General features: G+C 37.8%; 1 protein-coding gene and 1 pseudogene across 1 annotated transcript in view; one reads left to right on the top strand and one right to left on the bottom strand.

The window, feature by feature from the left end:
- Positions 1-16,575, bottom strand: part of FIG4 (FIG4 phosphoinositide 5-phosphatase) — a 102,319-nt gene that overhangs the window by 67,878 nt on the left and 17,866 nt on the right. The window contains exons 4-8 of the mRNA XM_045844078.1: positions 14,557-14,713; positions 11,417-11,467; positions 5,904-6,052; positions 2,804-2,932; positions 192-292 (exon numbers count right to left, since the gene is read on the bottom strand). Coding sequence (XP_045700034.1) covers positions 192-292; positions 2,804-2,932; positions 5,904-6,052; positions 11,417-11,467; positions 14,557-14,713 — 587 coding nt within the window. The remainder of the gene's footprint in view (positions 1-191; positions 293-2,803; positions 2,933-5,903; positions 6,053-11,416; positions 11,468-14,556; positions 14,714-16,575) is intronic.
- Positions 1,928-2,052, top strand: LOC123822354 (annotated as a pseudogene).

Below are 16,575 nucleotides of genomic sequence, written 5' to 3'. Positions count from 1 at the left end.
AGCTGATATTTCAGAACAGCTGTATATTAGTCCTATTTCTCATAAATTTCAGATACTCTGGAGGACCATTCCCTTCCTAATGTCCCAAACTAAGATGCTGCACTTTCTAAAAACCTGCTCTGCTTCATCTGTCACCAAAGCTGATAGAAAAGGTTAAAAGGCCAGCAACGCTGTTGTGTTTCCCAACTTACCTCACAGTTTGCTCCTCTCTTGAGGAAACGGGTCCCTGCAAACTTGCTGGATCTTCTGGCTATTAGAGTGACATACACTGGCCGTCCATAGATCAACAGCTCTTAGAGGTAAAGTTAAAGCTGTTCAGCATTCATGAACGTCACACCAAACCAAGAGCATCATTACATCTAAAATACACATTTAAATACATCTTGTCCAGTGGGTTAAAGAAGACCAAAAGCTCCACCCAGGAATGAACAGCATTGGGTCCAACTGTTCTTCCAAATTGTGCAGATATTTAGGGTGAGAGAGACCTCCCCAGGGAGTGGTTTCTAAGACTTTCAGAGGAAAGGGTAACCAGGTATAGGGATACTGGCCAAGGGAAGACCTGGTCTGTCCTTATAGCCAATTAAAGGATGTAAACAGGTGCAACTAATCCTTCCTTAGTCTTCAGAGATCATACACCTGTCACCTAACAGGCTATTAAACTATGAAGCAGTATATAAAACTGAGAGAATGGAGTGAGTAAAACAGCAATCCAAATTGTCACCTAACTGCAAAAACTGAACACTGTGAACTGTTTAGCCAACATATAGCTCATTGTTATGTCACCTCATAAAACTTGCTAAGCCTCAGTTTCATTTTCTGTAGAATGGTGTCAGTACTAATAAAGTAACTCATTTTATTAGGGTGGGAAGAACGGATCAGTTAATGTGCATAATAGTGTCTGGCCTGTAATAAATGTTTAATAAATAGTAATTACTTTTATCATCATACAGATATCCAGAATTCATTAAATACTTGATAACTAGGAGACTAGTGTCATCATTTAAACTAATGAGCTTTAAAATTATAATCTATGGTGGCAGCTGCTACCTTAAAGAAGCAAACATTTATTGTGCTTAATATAAGCAGGCCCTGAGTTCTCTTGGCAACACAAAACACTTTAGAGTGGTCTTTTCTTTTTGGTGTCCTTGGCGATGAAAACCTTGTGTTCTTCCCAGACAGATTTTCTTATGGAAACAGAGTAAGTAATTCAGGGCCAAATCTCATCATTCAGTGAATAATCAAGCAGATAATACCACTCACTGGTTGAAAATGATGATAAAGTAATAAGCCTGATTTTCAAGTATAGCACATAAAGTGTCACTCATCCTCATTTCGAAATTCCTGTGTCTTTATCTGGCCTCTCCTCTCCCTCAATTGCCACAAAGAAGGCAGCACTGGTCCTCCTCCAGGCTAACCTCTCCAGCTGAACCCCCCGATTCCACTCCTCTGAAATGCTCTGGTGCATGCAAACATAATATTGGTTAATAACATTCACCCACTTACTAATCTCAAAATAACCATTCATTTAAAGTTTCATAATACATCTTAAAAAAAAATCTAAGACACAAGGGCGAATGTCAACTGCACAAATGCCCTATCGGGGATGTCCAAACTTTTGGCATCTCTGGGTCACACACTGGAGGAAGAAGAGTTGTCTGGGCCACACATTAAATACACTGTGACATGTAATCACAAAAAAAATCTCATACTGTTTTAAGTAAATTTATGATTTTGTGTTGGGCCACATTCATAACCATCCTAGGCCTCACATGGCCTGCAGGCCGCAGGTTGGACACCCCTTTATGAGTCAAAAAGGGACAGAAAAACCTAAATACCACTTCTAGAAAATATGCACAGTGCCTTTATAAACCTTAGAATAGCACTTTCCTGAAAGGTTTCAACACAGCCAGCAATTAAATGAGGGGGAATCACTTCTCGGCCTTTTGGCTAAGATCAAGTGTAACGTCTGTTCTTATCAGTTTAAATGAAGGGGGAAAAGGATTTGTAAAATTTAACTCACTGTTTAACCCTGGCTGCTTCTATTTAATCCATCGTATGCCTTTCCAGTCCTGGCCTCCATTACACCATGCCTGAACCACCGTGATTTTTTCCTAGCTCGCGTCCCTTGTTCCAGTCTCCTTTTATCTACTCTAGCTTGAAAACGGCTGTCAGCTCCAAGCTTCCTAAGTACTAATGTGTACATCACCTTCTTGAAAAAAAAAAAAACACTTTTGAAAGTTCTAGCACCAAACTCCAAGTCCGCAGTCTGACAACCAAAGCAACCTGGTGACTGGCAATCTGACCCCTCCCTGTCAAGCTCCTTCCCACTAGACTGTACCTCCCAGGGGCTTTGAACACCACAAGCCACAAAAACACAGACATGAACTTCTGCACCTCTTCACTCACGGTGCTCCCCAACCCATGACCTCATTCCCTGCTCACTGCTCAGGCCTGACTTCCGTTAGGCCCCAGGCCAAGTTCAACTCTTCCTATGAGCCCTCCCCACCACCCCTCACCTGTCAGAGACTCTACTCCCTTTAGCAGGTAAAAATGATACTTATCACCTATATAACTTACGATGCACAAGCTATTTTCTTCCTTGTTTTTTATCTTTCTCTGTGCATAACAGATCTGTTCAGGTGATTTGTATTCCTCTTTGCAGTTTTACTACATGGCACCATGGGTAAATTTTCCTGTTGGGTACATAGCATAATTATAATCTTATAATTCATAGACAGCTTTCTACAAATCGGTACAGCATAAGTTGAATAATGTGTATGTTAATTGTTTTTAAAAAGGATACTTGACTGCCCGCAGAACCCGTGAATGATATACAACAGCCAGTCACGATGCACAGCATTCTTAATTACATCCAGAAGTTCACCATTCCACACATACTTCATATAAGGCTCACTGCAGATCCCAAAGACACCTGAAAGACGAAAGCTGCTGTCAGAAAGATTCGGCAATTGGTTGACATTCAACTCATTTTTGAGACCTTAAACTTCTGTTTTCAACTTCAGAGTAAGATGCCTGATTGCCGCATTGCCATTTTCAGGAGGTATCCCTCATCTCACCGACTGGAACTCTGTGCCAGCACTGCGCCAGGTCAAAGAAGAAACACATTTTCTATTTGTGAGAGTTTTAACCTAAGAGAAAAGGAAGTGACGGGGCACTTAAGGGAGCAAGTACAAACACAGGATGGGAGGCTGGGAGGTGGCGCAGAGCAGCGTTGGGGAGCACTGCTCCGAGGCAGAGTGCGGAGTCCAAACGCTGACTCTGCCTCTCATCAGCAGGGCGGCAGACGTGACCACGAGTGCCCTTGCTAGCTCAGTGCCCCCATTTCCTCACTGGACCTGGGCCATGGGGTTGTTGGAAAGAGGGGCTAAGTCGACAATGCGTACAAAATGCTTAGAACAAAACTGGCACCTTAGTGATACTTCCACAGTGGCAGTAATTATTTCAGGCTGTTTCTATATGAAGAAATTAATTTCATCAAAACAACTTCATCATATCTAGACATGTCTATTGAACGTCAGAGTTTTACAAAAGTTATATGAAGTGCAAAAGTATATTTATAAGATAATGGATTAAAAGACTGCAACAGTTCTGGATAGCAGGCCATCAGTACTATCTTCTTTCTTAAAACATAACGTGCCAAGAGTGTTTATACACTATAACAAATACAGTTGTTTTGATTTATAAAAACTAAATCTTCTCTGACTTTTCAATGCATTACACAGAGCATATACAGTATAGCTATGGGTTAGAGTCCTGTCTTTGCCACATACCAGCTCTGTGACCCTTGGTAAGTTACTTAACATCTCTGAGCCTCAATTTGCCAAACTGTAAAATGATGATACTACTACTACTCATCTCGAGATATTGTTCAGATTAAATAATACAGGCAAAGTAACTAACTACTTGAGACAGCAGAGACTTTAAAAAAATGTATTATTTTCCTTTTCTGCCTACCCACACACCTTCTACCCTCATGCTCCGTGTCCTGTCAGTTTCCCTTTGCGTGGTAGGAAAATAATGATGCCCGCCCCCGCCCCACCGCCACCGTGTCTGTGTCCTAATCACCAGAACCTGTGAACATATCACATTACATGGCAGGTAGGAATTAGAGTTACAGATGGAACTGGGATGCTAATCAGATGACCTTGAGATGGGGAGATTATTTTGGATTATCCAGTTAGGTCCAATGCAATCAGACCCTTATAAATAAGGAGGAAATCAGGAGTGCCATAGCCATGTAAGATGAAACAATCTTGGCTGCCCACTGCTGGCTTTGATGGTGGGAGGAAATGCAGGCAGCCTCTGGAAGACGGAGAGAACAAGAAAAGGAACTTTCCCCTAAATTTTCAAGAAGGGAATGCGGCCCTGGCGACAACCAAATTTCAGTCCGCTGAGAACCATTTTGAACTTTTGACTTCCATAAGATCATAACTTTGTGTAGTTGTAAGCCATTAAGTTTGTGGTAATTTGTTATAACAGCTATAAAACCTAATATATACTGTTATTCATATCTACCAAGTGGAACTGCTCTAGAGATAGTAAAAAATTACGTGGCATTATAAGTTTTAGTTCAGATCCCAAAACAGATATTCAAATATTTATTTGGGGTGACATGTAGTGCTAATTTAGTACTTCTTTAAGTTTTTCTATTACTAAGGGAGATATTTAGAAGAAATGATGCACAAATATTCAGGCACACATTACCTTAATCTCCACCTGTGTCTAATAGCATAGGTTACAATTCACATATCTGAATTAGGGCAAATTTGTGCAATCTGGATGTTCTGGCATAGAGAGCGTGCACTGGGTTTGATCTTGGCTGAGGTGATAGTCCATCCAATAAACTAACAAGAGCTAAGGGTATTCGGTATCAGTAACAGCCTAAGTCTTCTCAGAGTGGACCAGAACCTTTGACAAAATGCTAACAGGGCACAGCCTCTTCTTGAGGGTCCTGGAAGGACAAACTTTCTGGAACTTGACATTACATTCTATCTCCTACACCCACACCTTCACTATTATTTAAGCTACATAGAGCAAGACACTATTGACTTGCTTTGTTTCCACAGTAACTCCAATTCAGCTAAACTGCCTTAGCTTTAAGTTTGAAGCAACTTCTTCACAACATTTGCTTTAGCAATGCCTCTGGTTTTAGAGTTCTAGACCAACCCCAAAATCTAGGGGTAAAGATGCCAATTCTGTTGTGCGACTGGTCAGTCCAGGATCTTCAGAGTTACCCTAGAATAGTCACACAAGGGTCCTGCAGTGATCCTACGGTGGTCCTGACAGCAGCAAGGCCTATGAGGGGCCAGCAGGTCAGCTGGGACCAAAGTAAGACCAAAGCCTCTGACCTGCTGCACTGGTTCCTCTGGACACTGGTCATGCGGCCTCAACCTCGGGGCTCAGTCTCCTACTTAGTCTTTACTGCATTACACCAACTGAGCAGTTTTTATGAGGATTAGGGACTTTGTATGTCAATGTCTGGACAGCCCATGGTAATTATTTTCTAAAATTCAGCTCATATTAAATGGGTAACTATGAAAGAAAATAACATGGTAACATGTATTTTCCAACACTTAAAAACAAAATTCTTTATTCTGAGTTCACCAAACTGTATACCTGAATGTATTCTACAAAAAGTACATGAAAACTTGCTACAAAACATCAGCATACAATTTTCTGGCTAGCCCACAAATAAAACGGCTTAGTAATTAATGATCTCTATGAAAATGAATTGGTCAAGCTCATATATCCGAAACAACCCCATGTAAGGACAAAGAGCAGCGAGAGATGGAGGTATCTGAGGGAAATGTGAGTAAATTTAATGAGATGCCATCTCACCGAGGCCACATTAACATACATTAGATATGCTGAAAACCACCTACCACTTCCACCCTGTGTAATTAATCCTTCATCTTCAAAGATGTCAAAACTCTCCTGGCGAGTCTGGGTCGTTTCTGACTTCAGCATCTCCAGGGGCATTCGCAGAACAGTGAGATTGTACTGAAGTGAGTGGGACAGATCATAGCTGTAACTGAGAACAGAGCTGAAACTTAATAGGAATTACAAAAGCAAAACGTACTGGGGTCTTGGCTCCCATATGCTATTAAAAACTGTGAAAGAAATTAATTAGCACCTGTTACTTTACCTAAAACAATGCTGTTCAAATAAGTATTATAAAACATAGTAAACCATACATGTAATTGGAAATTTAAAAATCATTTCATGACCTAGGCATTGGCATGACTAGAAATATACAATACAATGTGAGCAACCTACACTCATTGATTTGTAATGTGCCTCTTTTGCTTCACATTGAAATTAATCTAACTTCATGGCTTATGTAAAGGTGCATGTGAATGGAGGTCAATAGATGTTAACAAAATCCACTGCAACAGTGCACAGTCTGTACTGCAGTTTAACCATGAACAAAAGTAATTCTCTTAATTATTAATGGTGGTACCATCACTGACTTTTTAATAAAACAGAAATAAGAATGTAAAATAAGCCATTACAGTGAAACATGTTTTAAGAAGTAAGTCACCCAAGAAATTGTAAAAGTCTAAACAGGCTGTGCAAATAAAATTTGGTCTTTAAGCCAAAAGAAACCCTTTAAATTCCGATTTCACATAATTAATAATTTTTATGAGTATCTCTAGCTATATATATTTTAGCACAGAATTTCAGAAAGTATCTAGAATTCTGTAGGTTTATACAAAATTGTAAAGTATTTTAGTCATATTTTAGTTTTTAATTGTTTATGCTATTACAGTTGTCCTAATTTCCGCTGTAGCCCCTCTCCCCCAGGCCCTTTACCCAGTCAATCCCCACACCATTGTCCATGTCCATGGGTCCATCCTATATGTTCTTTGTCTAATCCTGTCGTTTTCTTCCAACCAGTCCCAACCTCCCCTCTCCTTACAGCTGGCAGTCTGTGCCTCTGATGCTATTTGCTCATTAGTTTATTTTGTTCCTTAGGTTCCAGTTACAAATGAGATCATATGGTAATTGTCTTTCATTACCTGGCTTATTTCACTTAGCATAATAGTCCCCAGGTCCATCCATGATGTCATAAAAGGTAACAATTCCTTATTTTTTACTGCTGCATAGTATTCCACTGTGTAAATGTAACACGGCTTTTTTACCCACTCGTCTACTGATAGGCACTTAGGGTGTTTCCAAATCTTGGCTATTGTAAATAATGCTGCTATGAACATAGGGGTGCTTATATATATTCTTTTGAATTGGTGTTTCAGGATTCTTTGGATATACGTGTATTCCCAGAAGTGGAATCGCTGGGTCAAATGGTAGTTCCATTTTAATTTTGTGAGGAAACTTCATACTGTTTTCCAGAATGGTTGCACTAGTCTGCATTCCCAACAACAGTGTAGTAGGGTTCCCTTTTCTCCATGCCCTCGCCAGCACTTGTCTGTTGATTTATTAATGATGGTCATTTTGGTAGGTGTGAGGAGGTTTTAATTTGCATATCTCTGATGGCTAGTGATACTGAGCATCATTTCTTATGTCTATAGGCCATATGTATGTCCTCCTTGGAGAAGTGTCTGTTCAGGTCCTTTGCCCATTTTTTAATTGGATTGTTTGTCTTTCTGGTGTTGAGTCATATGAGTTCTTTATACATTTTAAAGATTAAAACCTTGTCCAATGTATCATCAGCAAATATGTTCTCCCACACAGTGGTTCCCTTTTCATTTTGCTGGTGGTTTCTTTAGCTTTGCAGAAGTTTTTAATTTGATATAGTCTCATTTGTTTAATTTTTCCTTTGTTTCCCTTGCCTGAGGAGATATATCAGAAAAAAATATTGCTATGAGAAATGCCTAAGTTTTACTGCCTATGTTTTCTTCCTGAATTTATGGTTTTGAGCCCAACATTTAAGTCTTTATTCCATTTTGAGTTTATTCTTGTGTGTGGTGTAGGTAGATGGTCTAGTTTCATTTTTTTGCACTTGTCTGTCCAATTTTTCCAATACCACTTACTGAATAGACTATCTTTACCTATTGTATGTCCTTGCCTCCTTTGTTAAATGTTAACTGACCATAAAGGCATGGATTATTTCTAGGCTCTCTATTCTGTTTATTGATCTATGTGTCTATTCTTATGCTAGTATTAGACTGTTTTGATTACAGTGGCCTTGTAGTATAGTTTGATATCAGGTCTCATGAACCCTCCAACGCTGTTCTTCTTTTTCAAGATTATTTTAGTCATATTTTAAGACGGTTACAATTCTGTCTGGAGACACATATATTATTTCAATTATTATTTCTTCCTTAATTTATTCATGTAATCTGGTTGAAATTGATTTGTTTTATCTATGAAATTCAATTTTACCATGATAGAGCAATTAATTTTACTAGCATCTAACCTCACATGAATAACTCACATAAAAACTATTGTTTTTTAAATCTAATTTATAAGAATATCAGGGAAAAAATAAAATACTTAGAAATAAATTTAACCAAGGAGGTGAAAGCTCTGTATGGTAAAAAATTAGAAGACATTTATGAAATAAATTGAGGACATAAATAAAAAGGAAGATATTCTGTGTTCATGGAACAGAAGAATTCATATTTTTCAAATGTCCATATTACTCAAAGACATCTGTAGGTTCAGTGCAATCCCTATCAAAATTCCAATGACATTTTTTCACAGAAGTAGACAAAACAATTCTAAAATCTATATGGAACCACAAAAGACCCCTAATAGCCAAAGCAATCTTAAGAAAGAAGAACAAAGTAGGGGGCATCACACTTCATGATTTTAAACTCTCACTATAAAGCTATTTTAAAAAGCTATAGCATTCAAACAGTGCAATACTGGCATAAAAAGACCCATAGACTAATTAAACAAATTTGAGAGCCCAGAAATAAACCTACTCATATACATTCAACTAATATTTGACAAGGGAACCAAAAAGATGCAATGGGTAAGGGATAGTCCTTTCCCTAAATGGTGATGGGAAAACTGGATGAGCCCCTGCAGAAGAATAAAATTCGACCCCCATTTACACCACTCACAAAAGTTAACTCAAAATGGATTAAAGACTTAAGTGTAAGACCCAAAACTGTAAAACTACTAGAAGAAAACATTGGGGAAAAGCTCCTTGACGTTGGTGCTGGTGAAGATTTTTTGGATATAACATCAAAGCACAATCAACAAAAGCAAAAATAAATAAGTGGGGCTACGTTAAACTAGAGAGCTCTGCACAGAAGAAATAGTCAGCAAAATCAAAAAGCAACCACGGTATGGGAGAAAGTATCTGCAAACCATCTATATGGTAAGGGATTAAGATCCAAAGTATACAAGGAGCTTATAAACTCAACAGCAAAAAATAAACAATCCAACTTAAAAATGGGCAAAGGATCTGAACAGACTTGAATAGACAAAGACATACAAATGGCCAAAAAAATCATGAAAATATGTTCAACATCACATCAGAGAGATGCAAATTAAAACCACGATAAGTGATCACCTCATACCTATTAGAATAGCTACTATAAAAAAGACAAGAAACAAGTGTTGGCAAGAATGTTAAGGAAACCCTTTGCACTATTGGTGGGAATGCAAATTGGTATAGACACTATGGAAAATGGTATTGACGCTCCTTAAAAAATTAAAAGTGGAACTACCATACGATCCAGCAATTCCATTTTTGGGTATATAAACAAAGAAAACTGAAATTATTTTCTCAAACAGACATCTGTACCTCCATATTCATTGCAGGATTATTTGCAATAGCCAAGATGTGACAACAACCTAAGAGTGCGTCAACAAATGGACCTAAAGAAAATGTGATACACACAGATGCACACAGGTGCTTGCACACACAATGAAATATTATTCAGCTATAAAAAGGAAATCCTTGCCTTTTGTAGCAACATGAAAGGATCTTGATGGCATTGTACTAAGTGAAATAAGTCAGACAGAGACAGACAAATGCTGTGTGTCCTCACTTACATGTGGAGTCTAAAAAAGCCAAATTCACAGACAGTAGAATTGTAGTTGACAGAGGTGGGGGTTGGGAGGTTGGGATGGGAGGTGTTGGTCAAAGGGTACAAACTCCCAGCTAGAAGGTAAGATCTGGGGATCTCATGCACAGCAAGGTAATTATAATTATCAGTACTAATTTATATACTTGAAATTTGTTAAGAGAGTAGTCAGAATGTTACCACACACACACATACGAAATCAAAATTATATAAGGGGTAAGAGGTGTTAACTAACCTTACTGTGGTAAGCATTCTGCAATATATACATGTAAAAATCATCACATTGTATACTTTAAACTCACACATGTTGTATGTCAATAATATCTCAATGAAGCTGGAGGAAGGGAGAAGTTCTTTTTACTTGTCATGATCAATTTTTTCTATTTAAAACAATTGCTTTATTCTAGTTAAATCTTAAAAATGTAGCACAGTGTTTTCTAAAGCTTACCTATACGACACAAAAATTTTAACTACGTAGTTTTACTTATGAAATGCCTTGATCAGAAGTCAAAATGGGAATGCAGACAAAGTTGGAAAACATGAGGAAAGAGAAGACCATTTCTAAAGTACCACCAAGCTTCAGTAATAATTCACAGATGCTAGAAACATAAAAGGAAGCAATAAAGGTGGAAAAGCAGATGACTGCAACAAACACAATGGAAGTACACATTCAACAAACATTTGTGGGAGTGAAAATTATGTCTTTAGGAGCTCCTCACTACACAGTACTACTATTACTGTAGTTAACTTCCTTCAGAGTTCTACATCAATGAAGACATAGTCCACTCTACATAGTAGACATTTTTTCATTTGTTTCACAGATAAATGGTTAGTTATATTAGCATTTAAAAAATAAGTTTAAAAGAACGCAAAGCACCCCATCAGTGTAGAACACCAGTAGTTACAACACTCTAGGCCCTCGTTTAGTCCCTGTGGTGCAAGTCCTTACTGGTGTGTACTATTTTTGTGTCCTACTTTGTAGTTCTGACATTATAGCTGACAGAATTTTCTACTCAGCACAACGACTCTGTGTCCCACACATGGGTCACGCCAGTGGTGGCTGCTGTTCAATGATGGATATGTGAGTTCTCCGTGTTGTCTGTGCCCTGTTTGGGCCACACTAATTAGAAACACAACTGTCTCTGCAAATAGAGATTAATATTTCTCTCCTGATTTATTTCCTTAGAATACATTTTCATATATACTTAATGCTACATTCCTCTCCAGGAAAACTCTTCATTTACAATGCTATTAACAGTACATTGGTATTACAACAGTTCTTCCTATCTTGAATTCATTTTTATTTAATTTTGCTAAATTGGTACCTGAAAATTGAACTGTGAAATTGTTCAATTCCAAGTGGCTGACAGAAGAAAAATTAAGGTAAAATTTACCTAAAGTAAAAATTGCTGGATAGGTCCACATTTTGAAATATTCGTAGATACCTAAAAGAAACAAACAACAACAACAAAGTATATTGGGGGTTTTTTTTACAGTTTAACATATACTCAAACATACATTTATATCTATAAATATGAACTGAGGGATTCAATCACTAACTGGATCAAGGATTTCATTTGAAGCAATTTCTAAGTTTCTTGATCACCTTCAGAGACCCTGACCTTACAGTTCAACCACTTCCTCATCGCTGATCACGCCACAGAAGGGAAGCCATGCACTTACGCCTGTGGGCCACTTAGACAATGTTTTTAAAATGTGCTTTGTAAATGCTTTGAGGTTGGCGAGGTGAAGCATAACTAAAACAACCAAAATGTTTGTAGATCACCCTAATTTTAAGTTGGAAAGTTTTTAAAGTGAAAAAAAAAGTACAGAATAATATATCCACATATTGCCCTGATTGGTGTAATTCAGTGGATTGAGCACTGGCCTGTGAACCAAAGGGTCGCTGGTTTGATTCCCAGTCAGGGCACATGCCTGGGCTGCAGAGCCCCAGCTCAGGATGCTTGAGAGGCAACCACACATTGATGTTTCCCTCCCTCTCCTTATCCCTCCCTTCCCCTAATAAAATCTTAAAAAAAAAATATCCACATGTCTATCATTCAGGATTAATATGAGTTAACATTTCTTCATATTTATTTCAACTTTTAAAGACTTTCAATCAGAAATGGGTATTGAATTTGTCTAATATAGTTTCCACAAATAATTAAGATAATCGAAATTTTTCCCTTCAATATTTTAATATGGTAAATTGTTCTAGCAAATTTCCTAATGTTGATACAGCCATGCATCACAGGGATAACCTCTATTTGTCATGTATGATATGTTTACTAGCACTGTATTTTATTTTCTAATATTTTACCAAACATTTTAACTTAAATACATTACTGGATTATATAGTTTTATAAGTATGTTAAAAGTCTGCCCTGGCTGGTGTGGCTCAGAGGATTGAGTGTGGGCCTACAAACCAAAGGGTCACCAGTATGATTCACAGTCAGGACACATGCTTGGGTTGTGGGCCAGGTTCCCATTAGGGGGCGCACACACCATTAGGAGGTGTCTAGGGGGAGGCAACCATACATGGATGCTTCTCTCCCTCTCTTTCTCCCTCCCTTCCCCTCTCTAAAAATAAATAAATAAAATCTTTAAAAAAAGTCTTACCTATCTAGTAGTAGTAAGTACTTCAGTCTATGTAGGACAAGCTATTAATATAATTGTATCTCATTTGGATGCCTATTTGCAACATAGTATTAATCATAAGATAATTTTACTCTTTAAAAATAGACAAATCACTATATAAAACAACATAATTTGTGTTACTAGTCTTAACTAAAGAGTCATAAAGGTGGATTTATAAATAATATAAACCTCTCAACTTTTTCCATCCCTTGGATTCATACGTGCTGGTGTGCCTGGCTCACTTCTAATCAATATCCTATGCCTGCCTGTAAACTGTAAAGATTGTCTTCTTTTTGTTGTTGTTGTTAGTGTAAGACAAAGGCCCACTTTGTCTGGGAAGTTCTACTTACCTGCATCTGAAACAAGTTATTTTTCAACAACCCCATTTCCAAAGATCATCAAAGACAAAATCACAAGAGTCCAGAAAACTATGACCTAAAAGGATTTTTTAGAGAGCCATACCACCTTCGAATGTTGGCTCATGCATCCAGAGCAAGTGTAGTTAAAATCTGTTACCTTCTCTAAAAACTTGTAAGCATGACTAACTTTGTTCCATTTAACCTTTACATTATATTTAAAATAAATAAATTTACTTATTAAAATAAAAAATTCTATTTTCTCTATCAAATTATTTATAGCCTTTTTCCCATATTTCTAAGGCTCCAATATTTTCCCCCCAAAATTTTTTCAAATTTTCAAAAAATTGTGGGGGGGGGGAATGACAGTACAATTAGTACCAGTATGACCTTCATCAGAATTCACTGTTAAATCTTTCTCTTTAAATACACATACATACATTCACTCTTTAAACATACATTTTATTTTTCTAAACCATTTTTAGTAAGTGGCAGACATAATCACACCTCACTACTAAATATTTTAAGATATATTATGAACACATTTGGGGTTATAAATTTGGGGTTTAATAATGATAACCACAGTATCATTATTAAACCCCAAATTTAGCATTGATCCGATTGTACCTAGTCTATAATCCATTTACACACTATCCCAATGAAGGCCTTAAGAGCTCTGTGTGTGCGTGCACATGCGGGCACACACACATTTTCATCCAGAATTCAATGGAAATTCATGTGCGGCATTTGGTTGTCATGCCTGTTCTCAACTCTAGAGCAGTCCTCTAGCTTTCTCTGTCTTTGAAGATACTGATGTTTTTTTTTGTTTGTTTGTTTGTTTTAAAGATTTTATTTATTTATTTTTAGAGAGGGAAGGGAGGGAGATAGAGATAGAGAGAGAGAAACATCAATGTGTGGTTGCTGGGGGTCATGGCTTGCAACCCAGGCATGTACCCTGACTGGGAATCGAACCTGCAACACTTTGCTTCGCAGCCCGCGCTCAATCCACTGAGCTATGCCAGCCAGGGCTGACACTGATGTTTTTGAAGAGCCCAAACCTGTTGTCTTACAAAATGTCCCACAATATGAATTTGTCTGATTATTCCTGCATGCTTAGATTCATGTGAAATATTTTAAGAAAACTACACAGGTAATCTGTGTTCTTCCCACTGTTTCACATCAAGAGGCAACAAATGTCAGTGTTGCTTTCATTACTGGTAATGCTAAGCTTGATCATTTGATTAAGATGTTTGCCATTTTGTTCCTCTTTGTAAATAATAGATTCATACAGTATATGTTGAGACTGGTAACTATTCTGTTTCTCAATAATAACCTCTCACCTAATGGTTTCAACACCCATTGTTGATCCTCACCTGAAACAACTATTATAATGGAGGTTTTTAATAGCCCTTGAACTAAAGTTGTAGAACTCTGACCCAGTGTTTTATATTTTTAACATAACATTTATAATCTTTTGACTATATTTTGCTTTCTAATTGATCTACCACATTAAACAAATAGTAGTCACCACCAGCACATACCTGGCTTCATCAGGATGAGTAATCCGTACAGAATCATTGGGTATATAGATCATATTTGTATCTTCAATTTTATATATTGCATGACCTCCAATATCTGCCATCTTCCTCCTTTTAGTTATTAACACAATATAATAGCCTTCTAAAAACCTGACAAAACCTACAAACAAAAAAGATAAATATGTTTCTTCAACATAGTAATACTTTTAGATACACATTAAAAAGGCAAAATAATTTTGACACATTTCCTATTTTATTTCTCTCTGCGATTTACAGCCATACACATTTTCAGTTATCTTAGAATTATTCTCTAGAAATATCTATACTGACATTTGTCTCACTTAAAAATCTTACTCTAAACAAATTTACTCCATTCATTTACTCTTTCATATTTAGCCTCATTCCAGACAGAACCAAGGTGCAGTGAGCAAACACACACACAAGAGCAAGAGGTGCTATTGTCCAAGGGACACGGAGTTTCGGTTTGCAAGACGGAAATTGCAGAAACCTGCACGGCACAGCAAGATCCACACACACTTAGGACCACTGTACTGCACACTTCGGAATGGCTGAGATTGTAACTTTTACTTTATGTTTTTTACCTATAGCTATAAAATAAGTCAATATTTATTAGTAAAAATATTTAAAAACAAAAACCACGTTAGTTTTCAGAAACTCATAGCACTGTGCTAACACAGTCTCACTGGGGGATAAATATGAAGCACCTCTCTACAGCTATTTAATCATGGAACCTCATCACCTACTTCAAAGAAGAAATTAGCCAATGGATAAATATTCTAAGATACATACTTTGAAATACAGTGCTCAAAAGTACCAACAAACTCCACTGACCCTTAATTACTAGAGGCAAAACCCAACTTGAACCAGCTTTTTAAAAAAGTTAACATTAAGGATACTGAGGTGATCCGTGACACCAATGGGTAACCACTGTGACTGGGCCTCGGGGGGACGGGGGGGTGGGGAGTTAGTCAAGATGCATTTCTGGACATGTGCTCTATTCTTATCTCTCTGCACTGGCCAGGCTCCTCCTCTTCTCTGGATCGCTCAGTGAGAAACACAGCTGTGAATAACTCTAGGCTTTACATCTAAAAACTTCACTGGGAAGAAACAACATTTTTACCAAGTTGAATTACAGAATTCTTAGGGAAGGACCTGGACTGGCCCAGCATGGGTCGAGTGCCCAGCCCTCAACCAATCAACTGTGGCCAAGAAATAAAGTCCCACTGCACTGCAAGCTGTTTATTTATAACACAATAACCAGGTGACTTAGATGGGGCAGGGGGAGTTCCCAGAAAAGTGGAGGCATTGAGCAAACAGAAGAATGTAACCAGTAAATGTCATATCCTTCATGTAACCTTCCACAAAAATCACTTCCTATAGCTCAGCTTTTTATGAATGTTGGAGCATTATAAAGTTATATTTTATGTCAAACTATTGGAATGAATATACTATATTGGTGATTAAAGAAAGGGTTTATGACTAGGTCTGTATGGAAACAGTCCAGCCATTGTTAGTATAATGAGAAATGTTCACATGACATCGATGTAACTCAGCAGCCAAGGAGAGTGGACAGGAATGTGCACATGTGAACAATGATGACTTTACTGTACTAGTCAGTGGGGGTAGGGGGGCAACAGGTGCCATTGAGTGAGCATGTGTGCTGTGTGGCTGTCATATTTCAAAATGACTGAGCGAGTAGAGCAACAGATCTGCATCACGTTTTGCATTAAGTTTGAACATTCCTCTATAGAAATTATTCAGATGATTCAGAAGAATTTTGGGGATGATGCAATGAGTGCAGTGAAAATAAAAGTGTGGCACAAACGCTTCAAAGATGGCTGAGAATCTGTGGAAAGTGATCCATGCTCTGGAAGGCCTGCAACAAGCAGAACACCTGAGAATGCTGAACATGCACAGGCTGGAATCAACAAAGACCAGGAACTGACAGTGCGAGAACTGGAAGCTGATCTGGGGATTCCAAAAACTACTGTGTCTGAGATT

Source organism: Phyllostomus hastatus, unplaced genomic scaffold, assembly GCF_019186645.2.
Source record: "Phyllostomus hastatus isolate PE091 unplaced genomic scaffold, TTU_PhHast_1.1 phas_contig_40, whole genome shotgun sequence".
NCBI classification, from domain to species: Eukaryota; Metazoa; Chordata; class Mammalia; order Chiroptera; family Phyllostomidae; genus Phyllostomus; species Phyllostomus hastatus.
The sequence above is the reverse complement of the archived record's forward strand: the minus strand, read 5'-3'. Positions and strand labels throughout refer to the sequence as shown.